At 34.1% G+C, this 25,561-nt stretch overlaps 1 protein-coding gene and 1 pseudogene across 1 annotated transcript in view; one reads left to right on the top strand and one right to left on the bottom strand.

Moving 5' to 3' along the window:
* The first annotated feature begins 1,803 nt into the window (after positions 1–1,803).
* ZNF25 (zinc finger protein 25) overlaps positions 1,804–25,561 on the top strand; it is a 26,475-nt gene continuing 2,717 nt past the window's right edge. The window contains exons 1-4 of the mRNA XM_023526463.1: positions 1,804–3,661; positions 5,729–5,891; positions 23,704–23,830; positions 24,128–24,257. Coding sequence (XP_023382231.1) covers positions 5,853–5,891; positions 23,704–23,830; positions 24,128–24,257 — 296 coding nt within the window. The 5' untranslated portion in view covers positions 1,804–3,661; positions 5,729–5,852. The remainder of the gene's footprint in view (positions 3,662–5,728; positions 5,892–23,703; positions 23,831–24,127; positions 24,258–25,561) is intronic.
* On the bottom strand, positions 6,289–6,407 carry LOC111734267 (annotated as a pseudogene).

The following is a 25,561-nucleotide window of genomic DNA, read 5'->3' as shown; positions in this document are numbered from 1 at the left end:
TCCAAAAGAAAATTCCTACTTATTCTCCAATGTTATATATATTTCAAAATTATTTATCAAGTAAACAAAACCAAACTGTCCATCAAAATTTTTTATTGTGTTTTGGAATGAAATTGGGTTAAGTTCTAAAGATTAGTTGTAAGGATAAATACAAATATAAAACAATATTTTCCTTGGTGAAAAAAGGGAAAAAGACCTTTGCTCCCCTCTTTTCATTGAATATTTCCTAGAGAAAATTATAAATCTTTTCTGTCCTTTTGATATGTATGTAAATCTTTTTAAAAAGTAAATAAGCCTGTTTTTATTTTTACAATCCAGGAAACCTCTTTCTTAAAGGCCTTGGAGCCATGTCTTTAAAATGTAACTAACACATAACCACTATAATTACCAGGTGAATTTAGGATGAACTCCGCCTTGGCAAATGGGTTGTCAAGTCCTCTTGAACGGGTTATATATACCTGGTTCTATAAAGGTGTGATATTTCTGTCATTGCAAACGCATTAGCAGATCACCTGGGATGCCTACGGCAGTCTAGTTTAATAGACTGTTTCTTCTTTTCTCTGTGGAGAGGATTTTCTGGATTGGCAAGAGACATTTTTAATTATATCCCCAACACCCCTCATCCAGGAAACTGGGGTGTGTGTGTGTGTGTGTGTGTGTGCGCGCGCGCGCGTGTGCGCGCGTACAAATACATATATACACACATACTCAAATTTTATCTGTATATATTATGGCTTCTATGTTTTAAAATTGACTATGAAAATGTTAATATTTTTGTAATTAGTTTGAATGAAAACTTTCTATTGTTGGCAAAAGAATATACTGATGTCATAAAGTTATTACTGACCAGGAAATCAGCATATATTCAGTATATATTCTGTAGTGAAATTATAGTCAAACTATTTTATAGTATTAGGATAAGACGAGTAAAAATCTCAGAAGAGTGCACCTAATATTAAGCGTTTGTTGTTTTTTTTTTTCTCTTGGGAAGTGGTACGTGTGACGCTCAAGTTGTTTTAGCTTATATATATTTTCTCTTTATTATGTTTCACATACATTTGCATAATTTTGAAAGCTAGCATTCCTAAGATAGCTGTAACAGTATTATTCTTTGAATGTACTTAGTTTCAAGTACTTTCTTTAACTTACTCATCAATATTCATCGCACCACCCCACAGTAGTTATCTGTTTTCAAGCCCCGATTGTGGGTGACCAGTTCCAATCAGCTATAAGAATGAGTAACGAAAGAAAAGACCAAGCCTTCTAGAAATCCCAGCGGCAAACACTCAAGAATCTCGTGACGTCATCCGAAACTGAGTCGCAACCGAGGCTTCGCGGAAGCGTAGTTCCAGAGTGGGGCGTAGGGAGCCATCTGCGCATAAACAATTCCGATTCCTTTCGGTAGTCGCCATTTTCTATTTTGCACCCCAGCGCTCAGAGGACTCCGGACCCTCCTGCCGGGCGCGGTGCCGCACAGGGCGGGGCCTGGAATTCGCGCGGGCCGGGCGCCAAGGCGGAGCTCCTGATAGTGTGTGGAAGGTCGCTCTTGGGGCGCGAGGCCGGGGCGGGGTGGTGGTGGCGGGAAGCCGGGTCTCTGCGGCTGCGCTGTGTCGGAGATCCTGGAAACTGACGCCCACCTCTGAACGCGGGACTGGCCTCCGAGGGGCACTAGGGAGCGACCTGGGAAGGGGCTGGCTGGCAGGCCGGTTGTCCGCGCTCCCGTTCCTCTCCAGACCCTTGTTTCTTGACCTGCGTGAGAGGCGGCCGGGAGAGGCCTGGGGCAGCGTGCTGAGGGAATGGAGGTTTGTGACGTGGATCTGACACCCGTCACGTTCTGGCTAGCGCGTTAGCGGTCCTAGCTGCTGGAGAAAGGGCGTTGTTGAAGTTCTAGGGACTTGGGCTCAAGTCCAACGCCTGCCAGTAAATGGGCAGGTTAATTCGGTACGATTCAGATACTCTTCTGTAAATTGACAACTAACCTTTCGAGTTGTTTTCTGTATTAAATAGGATAGCATATTTCATGTGTGATAATAAAGGTGAGCTGCTTTTGTTATTCCAAGGTATACTGTTCTTTCATTATTGGCTCATTTAATCATTTTATTCATCGTAACCATCCTTTGAATCAATATTAACCACTTCCATTTAAATAAATACAAATACTAAAGGTTCAGAGAGAGAAACTGTTTTGTTTTTTTTAACCTAGCATTAGTAAATGGGCTTTAAATTCTCACTTGTTTTATTCTGTAGTTCCTGCTGCTTCTTACACTAAAATTTACAATCTTCGGTTGAACGTAATTGTCCCTAAGCATCATCAGAACATAATTGTAGAGTGTACTGATTAGGTCCACCTCATACTACCATGCAGTGTTCTATTTCTGAGGCTTCCTCTTGTGTCAAAAGGTTATAATTAAGGCCCTTCCTGCATTCTCTAACTAGTCTCTTTTCAGAGGACTGTTAAACAAGTAATTTGTAACTGTAAATTAAGCCCTCAATTTTAAGTTTTACTGGAGGAGGTAGGAATTCTATCCAAGCAAGAGGGGAGATCAGACATTTTTAAAAAATGAAAACTTTTTTATCCATGCTTCATGTGAAAGTAATATGATGCCTCTGATTGGTGGTGTATCTGGGCCTTTTAGGCATTTTGTAAGCAGCAGGCTAACTGGAAGTGATTTCTGCCGCCTATAATGTAGAAGGTATCTCAGCATTATGGCATCTTTTTGTTACCTATACCAAGTACCTCTTTGGGGATTATGGTACTACGTTGTTATTTCAGAAATTAGATTTGTGTCACTGTTAGAGAAGATTAGATGGCTATGTCAGAATTCATCAAAGCTTAATTAAATTTTACTCTAGGCCCAACCCAAGTTTGGAGGGAACAGTGAATTCCATGGTACTGTCTGGATTTGTGGCACTGGTTGAAGACTTATAGAATCAGAATGGTATTTGAAGAGTTGTTCAAAATTATGTGATTCTTCCTCGTGTTAAAGATAATAGCATTGAAACTATGACAGTCACTAGATTTGGTAATAGTAGAGCCTAGCATAGAACAGAATACTCCAGGCCCACTATATCATATTTAAGTCAAAACAAGGTTCTTGGAGAAGTGATTTTCGAGTAACTGCAATTGAAGGAAGAAACATTTTTGAGAGCTTTGGAGAATTTCTGACCTTCTGGGATTTATAATAGTAATAGGAAAAATTGTTATGACCTACAACAAAGCACTTTCCATGTCAATAAATACTCTCATCATTTGTAATGCCAGCATAGGATTGCATACTTTGGACATATATATTATATACCTTATTTAACTAATCTATTATTGGATATTAAAGCTTTCAGTTCTTTTGTGTTATTTAGTAAATAGACACATAATTTTCAAAACAAGCAATAGAAAAAGTCCCAAGGTCACGATTATATCAGAGTCACCAATGGACAGGTGGTACTCCTTTATCATGGTCCGTTCTATTCCTTCTCATGGCTCAAAGGGATGTTTTCCCAGGGATATACCTTTCACTAAAATGTTGTATGAAAATTTCTCATAGGTGATTCCTGGAACTGCAAGATAAGGAAGGTCTAATGATTTCTGTCTTTCAACTTTCCCTCTTCTGACTCCATAGTTTCTGTCCTTTCCCAAGAGCAGCAGAAAATGAACAAATTCCAGGTGAGTCGTTCATTTAGCCCTTATTTTGTTTCACTCTGTATATGTTCAATGAGTTTTATGAAAGAGAGCCCATATATTAAATTTAAAAAGGAAATAGTTGACTGGCACAAAATACTGTTTGACCCCTGGGAGCCCCAAGACCTTTCAAGGGGTCTGTGAGGTCAAAATGTAATATTAAGATGCAAATTGCATTTTACACCGTTGACATTTGCACTAGTGGTATGAAAGCAATGGTGAACAGATTGCTTGCTACCTGTTTGGCATGAATCAAGACTGACACCAGTGACACTGCATTCCTCTGTAATGGACTTATCGTAAAAAATTGCCACCCTTTCATCCTTGATGAAACAGTAAAAATTATTAATTTTATTAAATCCTGACCCTTGACTACACATCTTTTTAATATTTCATGTGACAAAATGGGAAGTTCACACAAAGTACTTTTGCTGTACACTGAAGTATAATGGTTGGTCATCTTGAGGAAAAGCACTTGTGATTATCTGTGAGCTCATCTAGCCACTTTTTTCATAGAATACAATTTTTACTTGAAAGAGCAGCTAGCAGACAAACTGGTTATTCAGACTTGGGTATTTAATAAACATTTTCTCAAAAATGAGTGAAATGAGCCTGTCATTTCAAGGAAAATAACTGTCACTGTTGCCAGTGTTAAAATTTAAGTTTTAAGTGAAAATTAGAATTTTAGGAAACTTGAATCCTCTATTATGAACTTGACAACTTCTAATACTTAAAGACTTTTTTCTGATAAGATTGGTGAGGATACAAACAAATGTGATTTTTTAAATGTATTATGTAATAAAATGTGTAAACATTTGAGTAATATTTCCAGTATATGAGCTCAGAGTTAAACTCAAGCAGTTTAAGAGGACAGTGATACAGTGAAGTGAGGAACAGAATAAGTTGATTAGGGAATGCCAACTCTGAAAGATAATATTCGAGGAAAGTCCTGGATTAAATTAAACAGAGAGCCAAGTAGAAAAATGGCAGAAAATGTAGATAGGAGGAACAAAAAATATAAACACTCTAAGGCATGTTCCAGAAACTGTACTCAGGACATCAAAGCTAGAGAGAAGTGACCTAGGGGGAGAAAGGTAAGAAGTAAGATCTAAAAGGTATAATCAAAGAGGTAAAAGGAACAGAGATATATAGGACCTTGTAGGTTGTAGAGAACATTGAATTTTGATTTTATGTATTGATTCATTAAAAAATTTAACAATCATACTTTATATAATCAAAGGAATGTACATAATGCATATGTATAATTTAGGGAATATTGATTAAGTAAATAGCAGTGTATCCCGTATCTGGCTTAAGAAATATAATTTACTAGTACCTTTGAAGCCCTCGTATGCCCCTCCTTAATCTTATTACACTATTGCCCAGAGAAAACTAATCCTGAATTCTGTCATAACCACATCCCACTTTTGAAATTTAATTTTAAAGCTAAACATCTTATTTGGCAATTAATTAAATGCCCAGCCCTTTAATAAGCACTTGATATAGTGTTTTACATAATTGTCACAGCCAGTTTTTGAAGTATTATTATCACCATATCATAAATTTTCAGAGTGGACATTCTGCTATTAATTAAAAATCATAGTTTTGGGGCATGTTGGTGAAAAGAGACACTAGAGGGAAGGAGAAATGAAGTAGGATGAAGTGCAAAATTTAACCTATTCTACTTCAGTCAATCTTGAACATATATCTTTTATGTGAAATTCTTCTTATCCAGAATTCATTCAGGGGTGGCAGATGACATTTTCCCTCTACCTTATGCTCTATAACTAATTGCTGGATAGTCAGTCTGGAACAGCAGAAATGAGTAGTGAGCCTGTTTGTTTTTGAAATAATTTTCCAAGGTCCCGACTCTTGGAAAAGTTTACTTTATGCAGGTACTGGAATCTTTTGTTTGTTCATAGACATTTTTGCCAGATTATGTTATCTCTTTATTATTTCTTCTTGATCTTTAAAATCCTATTGGCATAAATTTCCTGTTTAAAAATATCCTTTATAGTTACTATTTTTATTCTGTGTGCTTGTTTGTTTTAGTGTGGGTCTGCTGGTAGAAAATTCAGTTTATCTGAAATATTCATGAAGAACTTTTTCACAGTGTATAGAAATCTTGGTTGACAGTTCTTTTAAAACATTGAAAAGTATTCATTGCCTTCTACTGATGCTATTAAAAACTCACCTGTTGATTTCAGATGTCAAGGTAAATTTTCTGTTTTGTGCTAGCTGCTTTTAAAATAGCTTTTACTCTAGTACATTTATGTATGAATTTCTCTATATACTAATGAGATTTCTTGTATTTCCTTTGGGTTGAGTATTTGAGTGTTTTGAGTATTACATTGTATCTTCTTTATTGACTTTTAAACTCTATTTTTTTTGTTATTTTGTTTATTGCTTAGTTTGAAGATTATGGTATGCACCATTAACTTATCACAGTATCTACAAATATTATTATTTGTCATGAATGGTGTACTAAACTTTCATCAGTATTATTCTGTTTACACTGTTCCTACCCTCATGGTCCTTGTCTTACGTCTCACTTCTGTATATATTTTTAACCCCATATACTTGTTATTTTTATTTCTATTTTTATTTTTTTATGCCTACAGCACCTGGTCTTCTTAGGTGGTCTCCCATCCTAGTAATAACCAGGCCCGACTCTGCTTAGTTTCTGAGTTCAGACAGGATCGGGCTTGTTCAGGGTACCATAGCCATAGACTGTTTTATTTATTTTGTTTTATTAAGTTTATTGGGGTAAAATTGGTTAATACAATTATATAATTTTCAGGTGTACATTATCATTTGACATCTGTATATTCTATTCTGTGTTTACCACCCAAAGTCCAGTTTCCTTCAGCTACCGTATATTTGATCCCCTTTACCCACTTCACCCTCCCCTTAAACCCTATATTTGACCCCCTTTACGCCATCTACCTCCCCACTCTTCCCCTACACCACTAGTAACCACTAATCTATAGTCCTCTGGTAACCACTAGCCTATAGTCCACATCCATCAGTCTCTGTTTGTGCTGCTCATTTGTTGCTTTTAGGTTTGTATCTCACATATAAGTGATATCATGTGATATTCAACTTTTTCTGTCTAGCTTGTTTCGCTTAGCATGATTATGTTGAGGTCCATCCATGTTGTCGCAGAAGGCAGTATTTCATCTCTTCTTATGGCTGAGTAATATTCCATTGTATATATGTACCATAGCTTCTTTAGCCAATCATCTATCGTAGGACACTTCGGTTGCTTCCATGTCCTGGCCACTGTGAATAATGCTGCTATAAACATTAGTGTGCAAATAACTTTTTGGATATGGGTTTTCAAGTCTTTGGGGTAAATACCCAGTAAGGGATTGCTAGATCATATGGTATATCAATTGTCAGTTTTTTGAGGAACCTCCATACTGTTTTCCATAGTGGCTGTACCAATTTGCAGTCCCACCAGCAGTGTATGAGGGTTTCTTTTTCTGTGCATCCTCTCCAACATTTGTTATTACTTGTCCTGTTGATTATAGCTATTCTAACAGGTGTGAGATGGTACCTCATTGTGGTTTTGATTTGCATTTCCCTAATAGCTAGCGATGTTGAGCATCTTTTGGTTTCTCCTCTAGGGAGAAGTGTCTTTTCAGGTCCTCTGCCCATTTTTTGATTGGATCATTTGTTGTTGTTGTAGTTATTGAATTGTATGAGTTCTTTGTATATTTTGAATATCGGGCTCTTATCGGAGGCGTTGCTTGCAAATATATTTTCCCATTTGGATGGTTCTCTCTTTATCTTGTTGACGATTTCTTTTGCTGAGCAGAGCTTTTAAGTTTGATGTGAGCAGAGCTTTTAAGTTTGATGTAGTCTCATTCATTTATTTTAGCTCTTACATCTCTTGCTTTTGAGGTCAAATTCATAAAATCCTCTTTAAGTCCAAGGTCCTTGAGTTTCGTTTCTATGTTTGCTACTATGCATCTTATTGTTTCAGGTCTTATATTTAGGTCTTTAATCCATTTTTAGTTAATTTCGGTGTGTGGTGATAGACAACAGTCTAGTTTCATTCTTTTGCAGGTGGCCTTCTAGTTTTCTCAGCACCATATATTGAAGAGGCTTTCCTTTCTCAACTATATGTTTTTGGCTTCTTTATCAAAAATTATTTGCCCACATAAATATTCTGGACTCTCAATTCTGTTCCACTGGTTCGTGTGTCTGTTTTCCTGCCAATATTATGGTGTTTTGATTACTGTCGCTTTGTAGTATAATTTGAAGTCAGGCAGCGTGATGTCTCCAGCCTCGTTCTTTTTTCTCAGGATGGCTTTGGCAATTTGGGGTCTTTTGTGCTTGTATACAAATCTGATGATTTTTTGTTCTGTTTCTTTAAGAAATGCCAATGAGATTTTGATGGAGATTGTATTAAATCTGTATAATGCTTCAGGTAATATGGTCATTTTAACTATATTGATTCTTCCAATCCAAGAACACGGAATATCTTTCCATTTCTTTGTATTTTCTTTGATTTCTTTTAATAGGGTCTTATAGTTTTCGTTATATAGGTCCTTCACTTGTTTCATTAAATTTATTCCTAGGTATTTTATTCTTTTTGTTGCAATTGCAAAAAGATTTATTTTTTTCTACTTCTTTTTCTGGCACTTCATTATTAGAGTATAGGAATGCTGTGGATTTTTGAACATTGATTTTGTATCCAGAGACTTTACTGTATTTTCTTATTGTTTCTAGTAGTGTTCTTATGAAGTCTTTAGGGTTTTCTATATAGAGAATCATGGCATCCACAAATATTGACTTCTTCGTTTCCTATGTGGATGCCTTTTATATCTTTCTCTTGTCTGATTGCACTCTCTAGGAGCTCCAGCATTATATTGAATAACAGTGGCAATAGTTCCTGATCTTAGAGGGAAGGTTTTTAGTTTTCAGTTTTTCACTATTAAGTATAAGATTGGCTGAGGGTTTGTCATAGATGGCCTTTATTATGTTAGGGTACTTTCCTTCTATACCGATTTTCTTAAGTGTTTCGATCATAAATGGATGCTATATCTTGTCGAAGGCTTTTCTGCATCTATTGATATGATCATATGATTATTTTTTAATTTGTTTATGCAATATATCACATTAATCGATTTGCATATGTTGAACCATACCTGTGCCCTTGGGATGAGGCCTAATTGATCACGGTGTATAATTTTTTTAATATATTGCTGTATCAATACGCTAGTATCTTATTTAGGGTTTTTGCATCTGTGTTCATGAGCGAATTGGTCTGTAGTTTTCTTTTTTTGTATTATCTTTACTAGGTTTTGATATCAGAGTAATAGTGGCCTCATAAAATGTATTGGGAAGTATTGCCTCCTCTTCGAGTTTTTGGAAGAATTTGAGGAGAATAGGTATTAAATCTTCTTTGAATGTTTGGTACAATTCACTGGTGAAACCATCTGGTCCTGGACTTTTACTTTTACTTTTTGGTAAGTTTTTGATGATTGTTTCAAGGGGAGAGATTGAGGACGTTTCTCACTCTGCCATGTTTCCAAAGATTGAGCTCATTATTTTTGTTTTAAACAGTTATTAACCTTTTAAGGAAATTTAAGTATATGTGTATATGCGTGTGTAAATAAAGTAGGCTTTTATGTTTACGTACGTACCTATGCTTTGTACGTTCTTTATTCCTTCCTACAGGTCTGGGATTTTCTCTGATTTCTTTTCCGTTTAGTCTCAGCAACACATTTCTTCATCTTATGTAGCTCAGGACTGAGGGTGACAGATTCACTTGGCTTGTATTTCTTAAATTGTCTTTATTTCATCTTGATTTTTGAAGGATATTTGGCTGGTTAGAAAACTCTACCAAGAGTTTTCTTCGTTTCGGCGTTTTTAGGGTATCTCTGGCTTCTGTAAGTTTCTGATGAGAAGCCGATATTCATTTTATTGTTAATCGCCATCATCTGATATAATATGCCTTTTCCTCTGGTTGTGCTTAAGATTTTCATTTTTCCTTTAGTTTTCCACAGTTAGACTGTGATGTGCATGTAAATGCTTTGTTTTGCATTTATGCCTCTTGAAGAATGATAAAGATTTATGTGTTGTCACCTTTTATAATTTTGGAAACATTTTGGAGACTCTTCAGATATTTTCTTTGCCCCATTCTCTTTTTTCTTTCTAAAGTTCCAATTAAACAGATTTGGATGATATACATATTGTACATATGTATGCTCTATTTAGTTTTTGGAGAGTTTGTTTTTGTTGTTCTTCAGTTTGGAAATTTCTATTGAACTTTTTTCAACTTCATGGCTTCCTTCTCTGTCAATTCTCTTCATGAGCCCATAAAATCCACTTCTGCTATTTTATCTTTTAATTCTAAAAAGTCTTGTCATTTATTTTATCTATTTTTTTCACTAGGTCATTTAACATTTTTATTGTAGTTACTTTAAAGTCCTTATCTGCTAATCGAATACTGAGATTATCTGTGGGTCTGCTTCAATAGGCTTCTTTTTTCAGTGAGTCAAAATTTTCCGCTTTTTTGCATGTCTCTGAATTTTTCACTATGTGCTAGACAATATATGTAAAAGTATAGTAGAGATTGAAGTAAATAATATCTCCAGAAAAAGGCACATTTCTTCCTTTTTCTGGTTGCTAATGTGTAGTTCAGCTGGCCCTAGGCTTTAGTGAGATTCAGTTCACCACTAGCTCCAAATGATTTGAGGGCAGGATGCTGACTTTCTCTTCAGCAGTGTTTGGGATCTGAGCACCATCAAGGCTCCACTGATGTGATTTGTAGCCTACCCACCAACTTTTCTTTGAGATTTCTGCCCTACAGAGTTTTCACCATCTGAGATATCTCTTCCTGCCCTGGTTCTCTGCTCCAGGCCTAGGGAGAGTTGTTCCTATGCACTAGTAAAGACCTATGAGGGGAAAAAAAAATGGGTGTTTGTATTTCAGAGCATCTGTATCTGTAATAGAGCTTCCTATTTAGTTCCAGAAACTGCGCCTCCAGCTTATAATAAACTGACTACTTTGAGACACTTGATGGGAAATAAAAAAAGTCTTGCAGATACTAGGCTTCTTTTGGGAGGATGTCTTGAATATGAAACCCCCACTCAGTCACTAGATAGAATCAAAGGCAAGTTGGTGTTGACTTGCTTTATGGTTGGGGTTCTTAGGGATTCTGATACATCACACAAGCCCACAAACAAATATTAAAAGTTTGTAAAAAGTTGAACTGGTTCCCTCTCTCCCCTACTTACCTCCAGGAATGAAAGTAGTTGTGATTTTCTCTTCTCATCTGAAGTATTTATCTATTCTGAAATTTTTTCCCTTTATTAATCTTTGGATTCTCAGATCACTGATAGATCTTATAGAACTTATAATTTTCTAGGTTAGTGGCTTGTTGTCATTGTTAGGGTGAGATCAACTTCTCTTTTACCTCTCTACATTCTATTCAGAATTAGTTTTTTATTTTTATCTTATTCTAGAGATGCTAGCTCTAAGGTGCTTTTTGCTCTGTATTTTTTCCCAGGCTCTGAAATTTTTAAATGTCCTAGAAATTCTAAGCAGCGGTATAGGACTTATTCCAATGAGTCTCTCTTTTTTCTAGGACTTTGATCTCTCAAATTCTTCTACCTATGTTAATATTTGATACTTTTGTACATCTATTTTTAGTGTGTTTGGGGAGTTTTGGATTTTTGCTTTTTCAATTTTTTAATTGTGGAAAAATAACAAAAATTTATCATATTAATCATTTTTAAGAGTATAGCTCTGGCATTAAATACATTCATGTTGTTATGCAACCATCACCACCATCCATCTCCAGAACTCTTTTCATCATCCCAAATTGAAACTCTGCACTCCCCATTTCCCCCTTCCTCCATCTCCTGGGAACCACCATTCTACTTTCTGTCTTTATGAATTTGACTACTCTAGGTACCTCATGTAAGTGGAATCAAACAGTATTTATTTTTTTAACTGGATATTTCACTGAATATAATGTCTTCAAGCTTCATCCATGTTGTAGCATGTGACAGGATTTCATTTATCCTTTCATCTGTTGGTGGACACTTGTGTTGCACCTTGTGGCTGCTGTGAATAATGCTGCTATGAACACTGGTGTTGAAAAATCTGTTTGATTCTCTGCTTTGAATTTTTTGGGATATAATACTAGGAGTGAAATTGATGAATCATATGATAATTCTGTTTAATTTTTTGAGTAATTGCCATACTATTTTCCATACTGGCTGCACCATTTTACATTCCCACCAACAATGGACAAGGGTTCCAGTTTCTCCACATCCTTGCCAGTACTTGATATTTTTTGTTTTGTTTTGTTTTGTTTTGTTTTGTTTTGTTTTGAGAATAGCCATTCCAGTGAGTCTGAAGTGGTTTTTGATTTGTGCTATGTTTAATTTTTATTTATTTTTTAAATTACAGCAAAATGTACTCTGAGTACACATTTCAGTGAGTTTTGACACATGCATAAAGGCGTGTAATCATCACCACAGTCAAGATATAGAACAGTTTCATCACCTCAAAATTCCCTTGGTTCCCTCTTTGTAGTCCCCCACCACTAATTCCTAGCAAACATCAGTTTATTCTTCATTTCTATAATTTTGCTTGATCATGTTGCATATAATTTTGCTTAATCATGTTATCAAATTAGTTTTTTATTATTGCTAAATAGCATGTAGTTGTATGTATGTACCCTATTTATCCACTCAGTAGCTGAAAAACATTTGGGTCGTTTCTGGAATTTTGACAATTATGAAAAGAGCTGTTACAAACATTTGCATTCAGATTTTTGTGTGTATACAGATTTTCATTTCTCTTGGGTAAATCCTAGGCATGTGCTTGCTGGGTCATAATATAAATATTATGAATGACTTTATAAGAAACTCCCAAACTGTTTTAGAGTAGTTGTACTATTTTGTATTCCCTATGGCAATATATCAGAGTTCCACTTCACGTTCTTGCAGCAGTTGGTATTGTCAGTTTTTTTAAGGTATGTAATGGTATGTCATTATAATTTTAATTTGCATTTTCCTAATGACTAATGATATTGAAAATCTTTTTATGTGCTTATTTGCCACTTATATATCTTTTTTTGTGAATGTTCAAATCTTTTGTCCATTTTTAAATTGGGTTGTTTTCTTACTGAATTTTGAGAATCTGTTCTGGATATAAGTACTTGGTTAGCTTTGTGATTTTTAAATATTTTCCTCACTATCTGTGGCTACTCTTTTCACTCACTTAACAGTGTCTTTCACAGAACAAATTTTAATGAACTCCACTTTTTTCTTTTTAGTTTCTTTTGGTGTCGTCTCTTGAAAAGTGTTGCTTAACTCAAGATCACAAAGACTTTTTTCTACCTTTTAAAATATTTTTTAATTTTTACATTTTATATTCAGATCTATTCATTTTGAGTTATTTTTGTATAAAATATAATTGGCTGAGATCCATTTTTTTATATGGATGCTCATTTCTTCTAGTGCCATTAAAAAGCAAATATAAATATGTTACTTTAATATATATTAGCTTAACACATGTACAGATAGATACAGAAACAATTATAGATTTGTGTATATATGTGAGTTAATATAATACATATATTTTCTAACTCTGTTGGCTGAGAGAGTCTATAAGCAATGACACCCCAGTAGCAATGAGCATACCTAGTGCACAGATCATAGTTTCTAACTACCATTCTCCAATAAAGAAACCAGAATTCCATGCAAAATGATTGATTCTAGGGCTGAGTCAAGGGAAATACAAAATAAGCCCAAAGAATTTTGTAGATCAGAAAATAAGTGCTCAAAAACAAAGTGATGGGGACATGTCAAATGGGCACAGGAGCCAACCTGAAAGAGCTTCTCATGGACAAAGCTGGAACAATTTGAGCAAGAAGATAAAACAGTATTCATTTCTAACCCAAAGCATTAAATATTTAAGGCCATATTTAAGTAAATAAATGGTTGAATGAATAAATGGGGAGAAGAGAGTTCTTTTTATGAATAGTTCAAAATAATATATATAGATACTACTCCCTCTTGGAGGTGGAGTTTATTCCCTTCCTCCTTGAGTATGGGCATGACTTATTGATTTGCTTTCAAAGAATAAAATTTTGTTAGAGTAGGGAAAAGAAACATACAGTAGAGAAAAGTAGCGAACTCTACCTTAACAAAATGGTCCAAGTTAACATCACCAGTAATATCAAGTACCCCTTTTATATTGTGATGAGAAGGGTTCCTTTTTATTCTTCCCAGTCAACCAAAGGTCATTGTCAACAATGCCAATTCAATGTCAACAGGAGTCCTGATTTGGGGCACAGTGAGGTGGAGGAGGAGGAGACTTTATTCAGTGCAAACAGCTCAATTATGAAATAGCTCAGCTGTGGAACAGCTTGAGGGAGGCAGTCCAAGTGAGGACATTGGAGTGTTACACTGACAGTGTCACAGTTCAGCTGTAGTGAGACAGCCCCCTCGTGTGAGTGCTCCATTCTGGCAAGACAGCTCTGCTCTGCTGTTACAACTCCAGCTTTAATGTTACGAATCTGGCTGGGAAAACAGTCTTCAATGGAAACTGAAAGTGTTGCTACACCAAGACACTGGTGAAGCTGGCTTATATAGAGAAGAGTTCCTGCTCCTGGTCCCTGATTGGTCTGTTCTTATGCAAATGAAGACTCTAAATCCTCATAGTTTGATTGGTCCAAAAAGCACTGTCCTGACTGATCAGAATGGAGCTGTTGTGATTGGTTGATGAAGATGCAAATAAGGATATAGCTGTACAGCTCTGATTGGATTGGGAAAGTCTCAGTCCTGTTGGTTGAATTTCAATCCTAGGAGCTCTCTTATAAGAGTTGCCTCAGACAGCAGAAGCACAGTGTAGGAGATTTGGAAGCCCACTCTGTGCCTTTTTCCTGAAATGCAACATGCATGAGGGATTTCTGCAAACAGTGGCTGCTAGATTCTGGTTATGAATTTGGGCCTGATAAGCCACAAGAAATCCTCCTTGGCAGATGTATTCTCCCTCAAAATACCCTCAAAACCTATAATCTCCATCAAACCAAGAGGGAAAATATTAGATAAATCCAAATGAAAGGGCATTTTGAAAATACCTGACTAGTACTCCTCAAAATTGTCAAGGTCATGAAAAACAAGGAAAAACTCACAGACTAGAAGAGACCAAAGACACATGGCAACTAAATGCAATATAATATCCAAAATTAGATCATGGAATAGAAAAAAGTACATCAAAAGGAAGACTAGTGAAATTCAAATAAAGTCTGTTTAGTTAATAGTCTATTTGTTAATAGTCTATACCTGTTTTCATTTCTTTTGCATATATTTATAGAAGTAGAATTGCTAGGTTGTATGGTAATTCTATGATTAACTTTTTGAGGAGCTGCCAGTCTTTTCCACAGCAGCTGTACCATTTTATATCTCCATCAGCAATGTTTGAGGATTCCAATTTCTCCACATCAGCTGTTATTTTCCATTTTTGTTTTTTAAAAACATTTGTCCTGGTAAATGTAAAGTGGTATCATTGTGGTTTTGATTTGTATTTACCTAAAGACTAATGATGTTGAGTATCATTTCATGTGCTATTTAGACATGGTATATATTCTTCGGAGAAATGTCTATTCAAGTTCTTTGCCCACTTTCTAACTGGTTTGTCTTTTTGTCATTGAAATGTAAGTATATTTTATATATTATGGATAGTATATATAGATAGATAATTTATCAGATAGATGATCTTCAAATATTATATTCCATTCTGTGGGTTGTCTTTTCCCTATTTTGGTAGTGTCCTGTGATGCACAGAAATTTTAAATTTTGATAAAGTTCAATTTATTTGTCTTTGTTGGTTTTGGTGTCATATTTAGAATCCATTGCCAGATTCAAGGTAGGGAGACTTATCCTTTTGTTTTCTTATGAGCTTTATAGTTTTAGCTCTTATATTTAGGTCATCGATTTATTTTGAGTTAATATTTGAATATGGGGTGAGATAGAGGTCCAATTTTATTCTTATGCACACGGATATCCAGTTGTACCAGTATCATTTGTTGAGGAAACGATTCATTACCCCATTGAATATTCTTGGCTTCTATCTATCAAGTGACAATAAATGTATGAGTTTATTTCTAACTCTCATTTCTATCCCATTGGACAGAATGTCTATCCTTATGCTAATACCACACTGTTTTGATTACTGTAGCTTTGCAGTAAGATTTGAAATTGGGAGATGGGAGTCCTCCAACTTTGTTCTTTTCCAATTTTGTTTTGGCTATTAGGCACTCCTTGCAATTCCATGTTAATGAGGATTGGCTTTTCCATATGCATTTGAAAGCCTTTGGTATTTTGATAGGACTTGTACTGAATTTGTAGATTCCTTTCAGTAGTATTGTCACCTGAACTATATTAAGTCTTAGAGTCTATGAACACAGAATATTTAGGTCTTCTGTAATTCTTTCAGCAATTTTTTTTATAGTTTTCAGTTACAAGTCTTACACCTCCTTGAGTAAATTTATTCCTTCATATTTTATTCTTTTTGATGCTACCTTAAATGGAATTGTCTTAAATTCTTTTTTAGATTTTTATTGCTTGTATATAGAAACACAACTGATTTTTTTTTGTGGATTTATCTTATATCCTGCAACTTGCTGACTTTATTAGCTCTATTAGCTTTTTGTTTTTGTGGATTCTTTGGAATATTCTATATATAGATTCATATCATCTGCAAATAGCGAGTTTTATTTTTTCCTTTACAATTTAGATGCCTTGATATCTTTTTCTTCTCTAATTGCTCTGGATAGAACTTTCACTACATTGTTGAATAGAAGTGGCAAAAGCAGGCATCCTTGTCTTGTTACTGGTCACAAGGAGAAAGTTTTCAGTCTTTCACTATTGGGCATGCTAGTGGCTGAAGGAGGAGCAGATTAAAAATACTGTTTATCATGTTGAGGAAGATTTCTTCTACAATTCATTGAGTGTTTTAATCATGAAAGAGTATTGAATTTTGTTAAATGCTTTTTCTGTATCAATTAAAATGGCCATCTACTTTTTTTCCTTTGGTCTATTAATATAATTCATTGACTGTTGTATGTTGAACCACCCTCACATTCCTGGGATAAATCACACAAGATCATGTTGTATAATCTATTTTTTTATTTTGCTGGATTTGATTTACTAGTAATTTGTTAAGGATGTTCACCTCTATATTAATAAAAGATAATTAGCCTGCAATTGTTTTATTCTTTGATGCTTTGTCAGGCTTTTATATCAGGATAATGCTGGCCTCATAAAATGACTTAGAAAATGTTCCCACCTCTGCTTTTCTTGTTAGGAGGTGCTTGATTAATGACTCAGTCTCTTTACTGGTTATAAATATGTTCAGATATTCTATTTTTTTTTTCAGTCTGTTTTAGTAGTTTGTGTTTCTAAGAATTTGTTCCTTTCATCTAGGTTATCCAATTTGTTGGTATACAATTATTCATACAACTTTCATATAATACTTTTTATTTCTGAAAGGTTGATAGCAATGTTGCCTTTTTCATTTCTGATTTTAACTATTTGTGTATTTTTTTCTTAGTCATTATAGCTAAAGTTTTGCCAATTTTTAAAATCTTTTCAAAGAACTAACCTTTAGTTTTGTTCATCTGTTGTTTTTCTAATCTCTATTTTTACTTCTACTGTAAATTTTTATTTTCTCCCTTGGCTAGCTTTGAGTTTATTAGTTTATTAGCTTTGAGAAAAGTAGTTTATTCTTTTTTCTGGTTCCTTAAGATACAAAGTTAGATTATTGATTTGAAATTTTTTTTAATGTAGGCATTTACTACTATAAATTCCTTTCTAATCATTGCCTTCATTGCATCCCATTAAGTTTTGGTATACTTTATTTTTTATTCCATTGTTAAGCGTTTTCTAATTTTCCTTGTGGTTTTTTCCTTGCCTCTTGGTTGTTCAAGACTATGTTTTTTTTTTTAATTTCTGTGTTTTTTGTGAATTTTCCAGTTTTCTTTATTGATTATTGATTTCCACCTTCATTCCTTTGTGGTTGGGGAATATACACTGGATGATTTTAGTCTTTTTAAATTTATTGAATTTTGATTTATGGCCTGACAAAGTTCTGCTGGGGATAATGTATCATGTGTACTTGAGAAGAATGTGTATTCTATTTCTGGGTGGAGTGTTCCACATATATGTCTGTTAGTCTTAATTGATTTATAGTGTTAAGATCTCAATTTCCTTATTGATCTTTTGTCTTGATGTTCTAACCATTATTGAAACTGAGCTCTTGTAATGTCCAAGTATTATTTTGGAACTATTTCTCCTTTCAAGTATATCATTTTTTACTTTATATATTTATATATCATATTTCACTTTATATGTACTGATGAGTACATGTTTATAAATATCATGTGTCAAGGCATTGACCCTTTTATCAATGTGTAATGCCCTTCTTTGTCTCTTGTATCAATTTTTTACATATGGCCTATTTTGTTTGATATTAATTTTTCAGCCTAGCTCTCTTTTGAATACTATTTTCATAAAATATCTTTTACCATCCTTCATTTTCAAGCTATGTGTGACTCTGGATCTAAAGTAGGGTTTAACATATTCAGGTCATGTTTTATTATCCATCCTGCCAATCTTTGCCTTTATCCACTTATATTTAAAGTGATTTCTGATGAAAGACTTCTTCAACATGGTGTTTATTTTCTATATATTTTATATCTTCTCTCGAGATTGCTTTCTTTTTTGTGTTTGATCAATTATTTTAGTATACCATTTTGATTTACTCATATCTTTTTCTGTATTTTTTTTGAAATTATTTTCTAGTGGTTACCATGGTGATTACAATTAACATCCCTAATTTATAACAATTTAGTTTTAATTGATACCAACTTAGCTTCAATAGCATAAAAAACCTGCTGATATATAGCTCTATTTCACATCCTCTTTATATTGTTATTGGCTCAAATTATTTTTTATGTTGTTTGTCAGTTAACAGAGAGTTATAGTTACTGTTTTATGCATTTATTCTTTAAGTTATATAGTTATATAAGTTAAAAGAGGAATTATAACTCCAAAATAGAATAATATAAGCTTTTATATTTACCTGTGTAGTTACCTTTTCTGTGTTTTTCACGTGGCCTTAAATAACTCTTTAGTGCCCTTTTATTTCAGGCTGAAAGCATTTCTTGTAGGGCAAGGCTATTAGCAACAAACTTCTTCAGCTTTTGTTTATCTTAGAATGTCTTTTAATTTCTCCTGCATTATTTTTTTATTTTATTTTTTTAATTTATGGTGACATTGGTTAATGAAATCCAATAAATTTCAACTGTACACTTTAACAGTAAGGCAGTTTAAATATATATATTTAAACTGTGTGTTAGATTTCTTTCTCTCACCACATATTTGACCCCCTTTAGCTCATCTACCTCCCTCATCTTCCCCCACCCTCTTTTAACCACTAGTCTATTGTCTATATCCATGAGTCTGTTTGTTTGTCCTGTTCATTTGTTGCTTTTAGGTTTATATCCCACATATAAGTGATATCATGTGATTTTCAGCTTTTCCTGTCTGGCTTATTTCGCTTAGCATAATTATCTTGAGGTCCATCCATGTCTCCTACATTATTGAAGGATAGTCTTGCTGGATATAGAATTCTTGGTTGACAGTTTTTTCTTTCAGCACTTTAATGTCATGATTTTTCTTGAGAGATCTGCTTTAGTGTTATTGAGGATCTTGCTGCTTTTAAGATTCTTTGTCTCTAGCTTATGATAATTTGATTATAATATGTTGGGTGTGGAACTCGAGTTTATCCTTCTCTGTGTTCAGTTTATGTCTAGCCTCTAATTTGAGACATTTTGGGCCATTATTTTTTCAAATATTATTTCTGTTTCTTTCCCTGTCTCTTCTCCTGGGACTCCTGTTTTGCTTTTGTCAGTTGGTATGGTTAATGATGTCCCATAGATTTGTTAGGTTCTGTTTATCTTTCTTCATTCCTTTTTCTTTCTGCTTCTCAAACTAAACCATTTCAGTTGTCCAGATTCTTTCCTCTGCCTGCTCAAATATGCTTTTCGTCCTTTTTAGTGAATTTTAAATTTCAGTTACTGTACTTTTGAGCTCCATAATTTCTTTTGGTTTCTTTTTATAACTTTACCTCTTTATCCTTATTCTTATTTATTCATACATTGTTCTCCTAGTCTCCTTTAGTTCTTTGTCCATGATTTTCTATACTTCTTTGAGCACACTTAAAAGAGTCAATTTAAATGGTTTGTCTAGCAAATCCAATGTCTGGACTGTCTCAGGGATGATTCCTGTCAACATTTCTTTTCCTGTGAATGGGCCATGCTTACTTGTTTCTTTGTATTTTTTTTAAATTATAACCTGGACATTTTGAATATTTTAATGCAGTTGCTCTGGAATGTAGATTATCCACCTCCCCAGGATTTACTGTTTTTGCTTGCTAAAGGCTGCAGTTATTTATTTGTTTACTTTTCCAAACTATTTTTCTTAAAGATTGTATTCTTTGTCACATGTGGTCACTGCCATTTTTGTTCTGAAGTGATATTCTGTACCATAAGAAATCAGTACTTGTAACATTTTCATAAGCATACTGCTTTAAAAAAAATCTGTGTCTATTACAAAAGAATAAAATGTCTGTGTGTGTGCATAACACAATTTTGTGTTTCTCTTTTTGGCTGTATTATGCCCATATTCAGAGCCCCTGTATTAGTTCCTCTGCTTTATATGGTGAGCTCTTCTCATCAGCTTTTGCTTTCTGCTAGATGCTCTTTTTTGTTTGTTTATTTTTTATTTTGTTTAAAAAAAAAAGGAACGAGTCATTTAAGCTTGACTGTGACTAATTTATCCGGCAAATCAGTCACTCTACTGTCCTTGTTTAAATTCCAGCCCTTCAACTCTGGGCATTAAAGTTTTCCTGAGCTGTCTATTAGGATGTGTGTTCTAAAGCTAGTTGCTCTTATTTGATTCTTATGAAGTCTAAATCTTCCAGAAATTTCTCAAATTGTTTTGTTTACTGATTGCAGCTTTCAAACTCCTTTGTGGTGCTCTTATCGAGTTATTCTAATTTAGACTTTTACATTTTGATTTCGAACTACAACTCACAATAGAAATGGAAAAACAAGTAAATATAAAATATATAGATGTTAATTCAGGAAAAAATAGCAAAGCAGAAAGTCATCTCAGATAAAAAGATTAAATTAGAGTACACCTAAGGGAGAAGAGATATCAGATAAGAGGAGTGGAGAGAAACAAGAATTGACAAGAATAAGGAAGAGAGTAATAGAAATAGAACAAAGACAAAATAGAATCCCTAAATAACAAAAAGTAAGCAGTGAAGAGAACTAATATTTAAAACTGCTCTCTGTCACCATACACCAGAATTAACTCAAAATGGATCAAAGACCTAAATGTAATATATGAAACAATAAGTTGCATAGGAGGAAACATTGGTACTAAACTCATGGACCTTGGTTTTAGAGTGGATTTTCTGAATTTGACTTCAAAGGCAAGGGAAGTAAAAGCAAAAATAATGAATGGAACTATATCAAAATAAAACTTCTGCACAGCAAAAGAAATCATCACCAAACAGGCAACCTTTTGAATAGGAGAAGATATTTTCAAACAATACCTCCAATAAGTGGCTAATATCTAAAATATACAAAGAACTCATACAAGTCAACAATAAAAATACAAACAATCCAATTTAAAAATGAGCAGAAGACCTTAACAGACACTTCTCCCAAGAAGACATACAACGGCCAACGGACATACGAAAAAATGCTCAACTTCACTAGCTATTAAAGAAATGGAAATCAAAACCACCTCACACCTGTTAGAATGGCTGTCATCAACAGGACAAGTAATAACAAGTATTAGGTGATGGGGAAAGAGGAATATAAATTGATAAAGCCACTATGGAAAATGGTATGGTGGTTCCTCGAAAAACTAAAAATAGAATTATTACCATCTAACCCAGCAATTTGAAAACATTTATCTGTAAACATATGTGCACCCTGATGTTCATTGCAGCACTGTTCATGATGACCAAGACATGGAAACAACCAATGTGTCCTTTAATAGATGATTGGTTAAAGAAGATGTGGTACCTATATACAATGGAATATTACTTAGTCATAAGAAAAGATTAAATACTGCCATTTCTGACAACATGGATGGATCTTGAGATAATCATATTAAGCAAAATAAGGCAGAAAAAGTTGAGAACCATATGATTTTACTCATAAGTGGGATATAAAACTGAAAGCAACAAACAAGACAAACAACAAAAACTCAAACACAGACAACAATTTAGTGGTTACCAGAAGGAAAGTGGGAGGTGGGGAGGTAGATAAGGGTAAAAAGGATCAAATATATGGTGACAGAAAGAGACTTGACTTTGGGTAGTTAACACAATGCAACATGTTGATGATGTATTAATGAACTGTAAAATTGAAAACTATATAATTTTAGTAACCAATGTCACTCCAATAAATTTAATTTTAAAAATAATAAAATAAAACTGTAATTCAAGGAAACTTCCCATCAAGAAAAGAAAATCTGAATCTGCATATTGAAAAGGCTTTTTGTGCCAGAGGGAACTGACCCAGAATGATTAAAAAAAAAAAAATTTTTTTTTAAAGTTCTCTGAGTCTCAAGGGAAAAAGTCTAAGTCATTTGGGAAGGAAAGAAAATAAAATTGACATGATTTTTGTTAGCATCATATAAATATATAAAACAGTTAGAACAGTGTTTTCAAGGATAAAAGTGTGAACCAAGAATTTTATCTAGCCAAGGTGTTCTTCAAGTGAACTTCAGATTCTATAGAATATAAAAAATCAATTATTAGAGAAAAATTCATAGCCTTAAATAATTCTGCCAAGAAAAATAGAAGAATGAAAAGAATTAGCATTATGGCTCTAGCCATTACCAAACCACATAGACACTGTGGGAGTTACATTCCCCTTTCTTTCAGTAGTTATTAATTTCCAATTATTTACAAAGTTGTATTATGCTTTTCCCTCACTGCTGCAACTTTAATATAAATGTTTATTTCTTACATAAATGTCTTAATTTTCTAACACTCCATCTTTCTGATGTTCCATTTGCCTCTTATACTTTAATTTTCTTCTAAGCTACCAATCTACTCATATAACTCTAGTGCTTACATCTATCTCTTCAGTGGCTCCCTATTATCTGTATTTGCATCTACAAAATGAAAGGGTGAACATCCCCAAAATGTATAAGATAGTCCACATAATTTGAAATAGCAGAATTATTGATACACATTTTTCTGTTATATAAATACTAAAATAAAACTTGTTAATTTTTAATAAACAGACTGAGATGTCAATATATATTAATAAGAAGATATCTATTAAGTAGGCATGCAAAATATATTTTAATGGCCCAAAAGACAAATTCAGAATTACTCCAAGTTTTGTAACCTGACTTGACTATCACCTAACTAATCTTGGTCCTACACTCTGTTCTCATATCATACTGTTTTATTTGTAGTTTCCTCAACTTGTAATATGTGATGCATCCATGCCTTTGCCAATTCTGTATTTGTAATTCGTAAAGTTTACGTTAGTCAGTTTGACCACCTAATAAAATCTAACTTGATAATACAAATACAAACAGCTATCCCCACTTGGGACCATCTTATATTTTACACATACTTCTGCCTTAACACTTGCTATGTTTATTGCATTTAAGAATTTACATCTTTGCCTCCCTGTCAGAATGTAAGCTCCTTGATAACAAGAATAGTTTCTTTCATTCATCTTTGTAGCTCCAGCAGAGTTCCAGGCATGGGGTGATAGTTCAGTAAATATATATTGAACAAGTATTTTATATATAAAGCAGGGTACAGAGTAGCGGTGTATCTTAACATTCCAAAGTAAATTCTCTACTTAGCACATTGAGAGCTAGTTTACACATGTCTTTTCAATGGTACTCTATTAAGGACACTTCAGCTTGAATTGAAATATGTTGTTACAGGAACCAGTAACATTCAAGGATGTTATTGTGGAATTTACCCGGGAAGAGTGGCAGTTACTGGACCCTTCTCAGAGGACCCTGTACAGGGAAGTGATGCAGGAGAACTATGGTCACCTAGTCTCAGTGGGTGAGAAAAACTTCCTCGTATGTAAGTCCTAGTAGTTTGCATTCCCTTTCCCAGTTGTGGAACATGTAAGACATCTGTAGGTTTAAATAATATTAGCTTTGTGTCAGGGGCCCAAGTTGATTTATCCATTTTGGGTAACAGAAAAAATATTTGTGTCCCCACTCTCCCTATTGAAAGAATCTAAATTTGACAAGCCTAAGGGGGGGCCTTCATGGTTCTGCTAAAACTGTCTTTTCTTATCCTTAAGAGTCCCTGAATTCTAAGCAATTTGTATTATTTTATCTTTTCCATTAATAGGTTATTGCTTGAATAAGCCAAATGCAGTCTTCAAGTTGAAGCAAGGAAAGGAGCCATGGATACTAGAAGTAGAATTTCCACGTCGAAACTACCCTGGTGAGAATGTAGCCCTTGTTATTAGTAGTGAAGTGTTTGGTGCCTTTTGCCTTTTGCGATATTTTTCAACAGTCTTTTATTAAATGCCCGGTACTTTTGAAAATGATTGAGAACGCTCAATCTGCATATGTAAGCAACATAAATCACACCTCCAATTTTCATTCTCTCTACTGAAATTCCCCGCTTTGCTCAACGTTTTTTATAGCTTTACTTCTCTTTCCTATATATGAACCTTGACTTAAACTTTTGTCTTTTTTCTAGAATTCCCACTTACTCTTTGCCATTGAAGTATGCAACTATAACCTTAAGTATTTATAAATCCGACTTATACGTTTTTTTCAAATTCTGTTTCCTTTTATTAACAACAAAATGCCTTAGTTTATTTTTTCAGCACTAGTTTTAACTTTGTATTCTCTCTTTAAATTCTGAAATCATATTACAAATCATTATGTCTTTCATCAGTTACATTATCTCAGAGCTGATACTTCCTTCTACATGGTGTTTGTACACAAAGTACATTTTATCTTTCCTAAAATCTGGTGCACTTTGTTTGGAGTGTTATATTACTATATAACAGTAAGAATAAAAATAAAACAGACATACAAAAAAAGATACTCTTACTTTGCTTCCTTAAATGCCTTTCATGTGTTTTCTGACTTGTGCACTCATGTTCAGGAACAACATGCATGAATAATGTCAGGTATATATTAGTCATTCACTAGGCATTTGTCGAAAGATTTAATTTCAATTAATAAGAGACAGACACTCTATCTTCTGCCCTAGGCTCTTCATAGTAACTTCTGCAAGGGCTTATTCTTTCTTAAAATGAAAGCTTTGTTTTTTAGGCTGAGATCTCCTAAAATTGACATTTCCGACATCTTTATTTTATTTGTATCCTGGTCCCATATTTTGTCATCTTATAGGATGGTTCCACTGATCTAACTTCCTTCTTTCTCAGGTCAGAAGCTAATTTAAATAGTAGTTGTGTAATGCTGCCAATTTATATTGCCCCCAGCCTATCACAATAAACTTATACTAACTCACTGTTACAAAATACACTTAAATTTAAGTTAATTTTCTGTCAAGAAACAGTCTGGCCCTTTCTTACATCTTAATTTCTCACAACTTGTGGCGCCAGAATGCATGCTAATCATCGCTTCATCTGCTCTTTCAAGTGTCTTCATAAGTAGGATCTTATTTCATGTGTATCCAAGTTAACCTTGGACAAATTCCTGTCAGATAAGTTTTCTTATGTTTCCCTCACAAGTGTCATGAACTTCCACCTCCCTCTGCTCATAATCTTTGCCTTTCTTTCAAGCATTTAAAGATGAATCGATA

This window comes from Pteropus vampyrus, unplaced genomic scaffold, assembly GCF_000151845.1.
Source record: "Pteropus vampyrus isolate Shadow unplaced genomic scaffold, Pvam_2.0 Scaffold927, whole genome shotgun sequence".
Lineage (NCBI taxonomy): Eukaryota > Metazoa > Chordata > Mammalia > Chiroptera > Pteropodidae > Pteropus > Pteropus vampyrus.
Note: the sequence above shows the minus strand (reverse complement) of the source record. Positions and strands in the feature narration are given on the sequence as shown.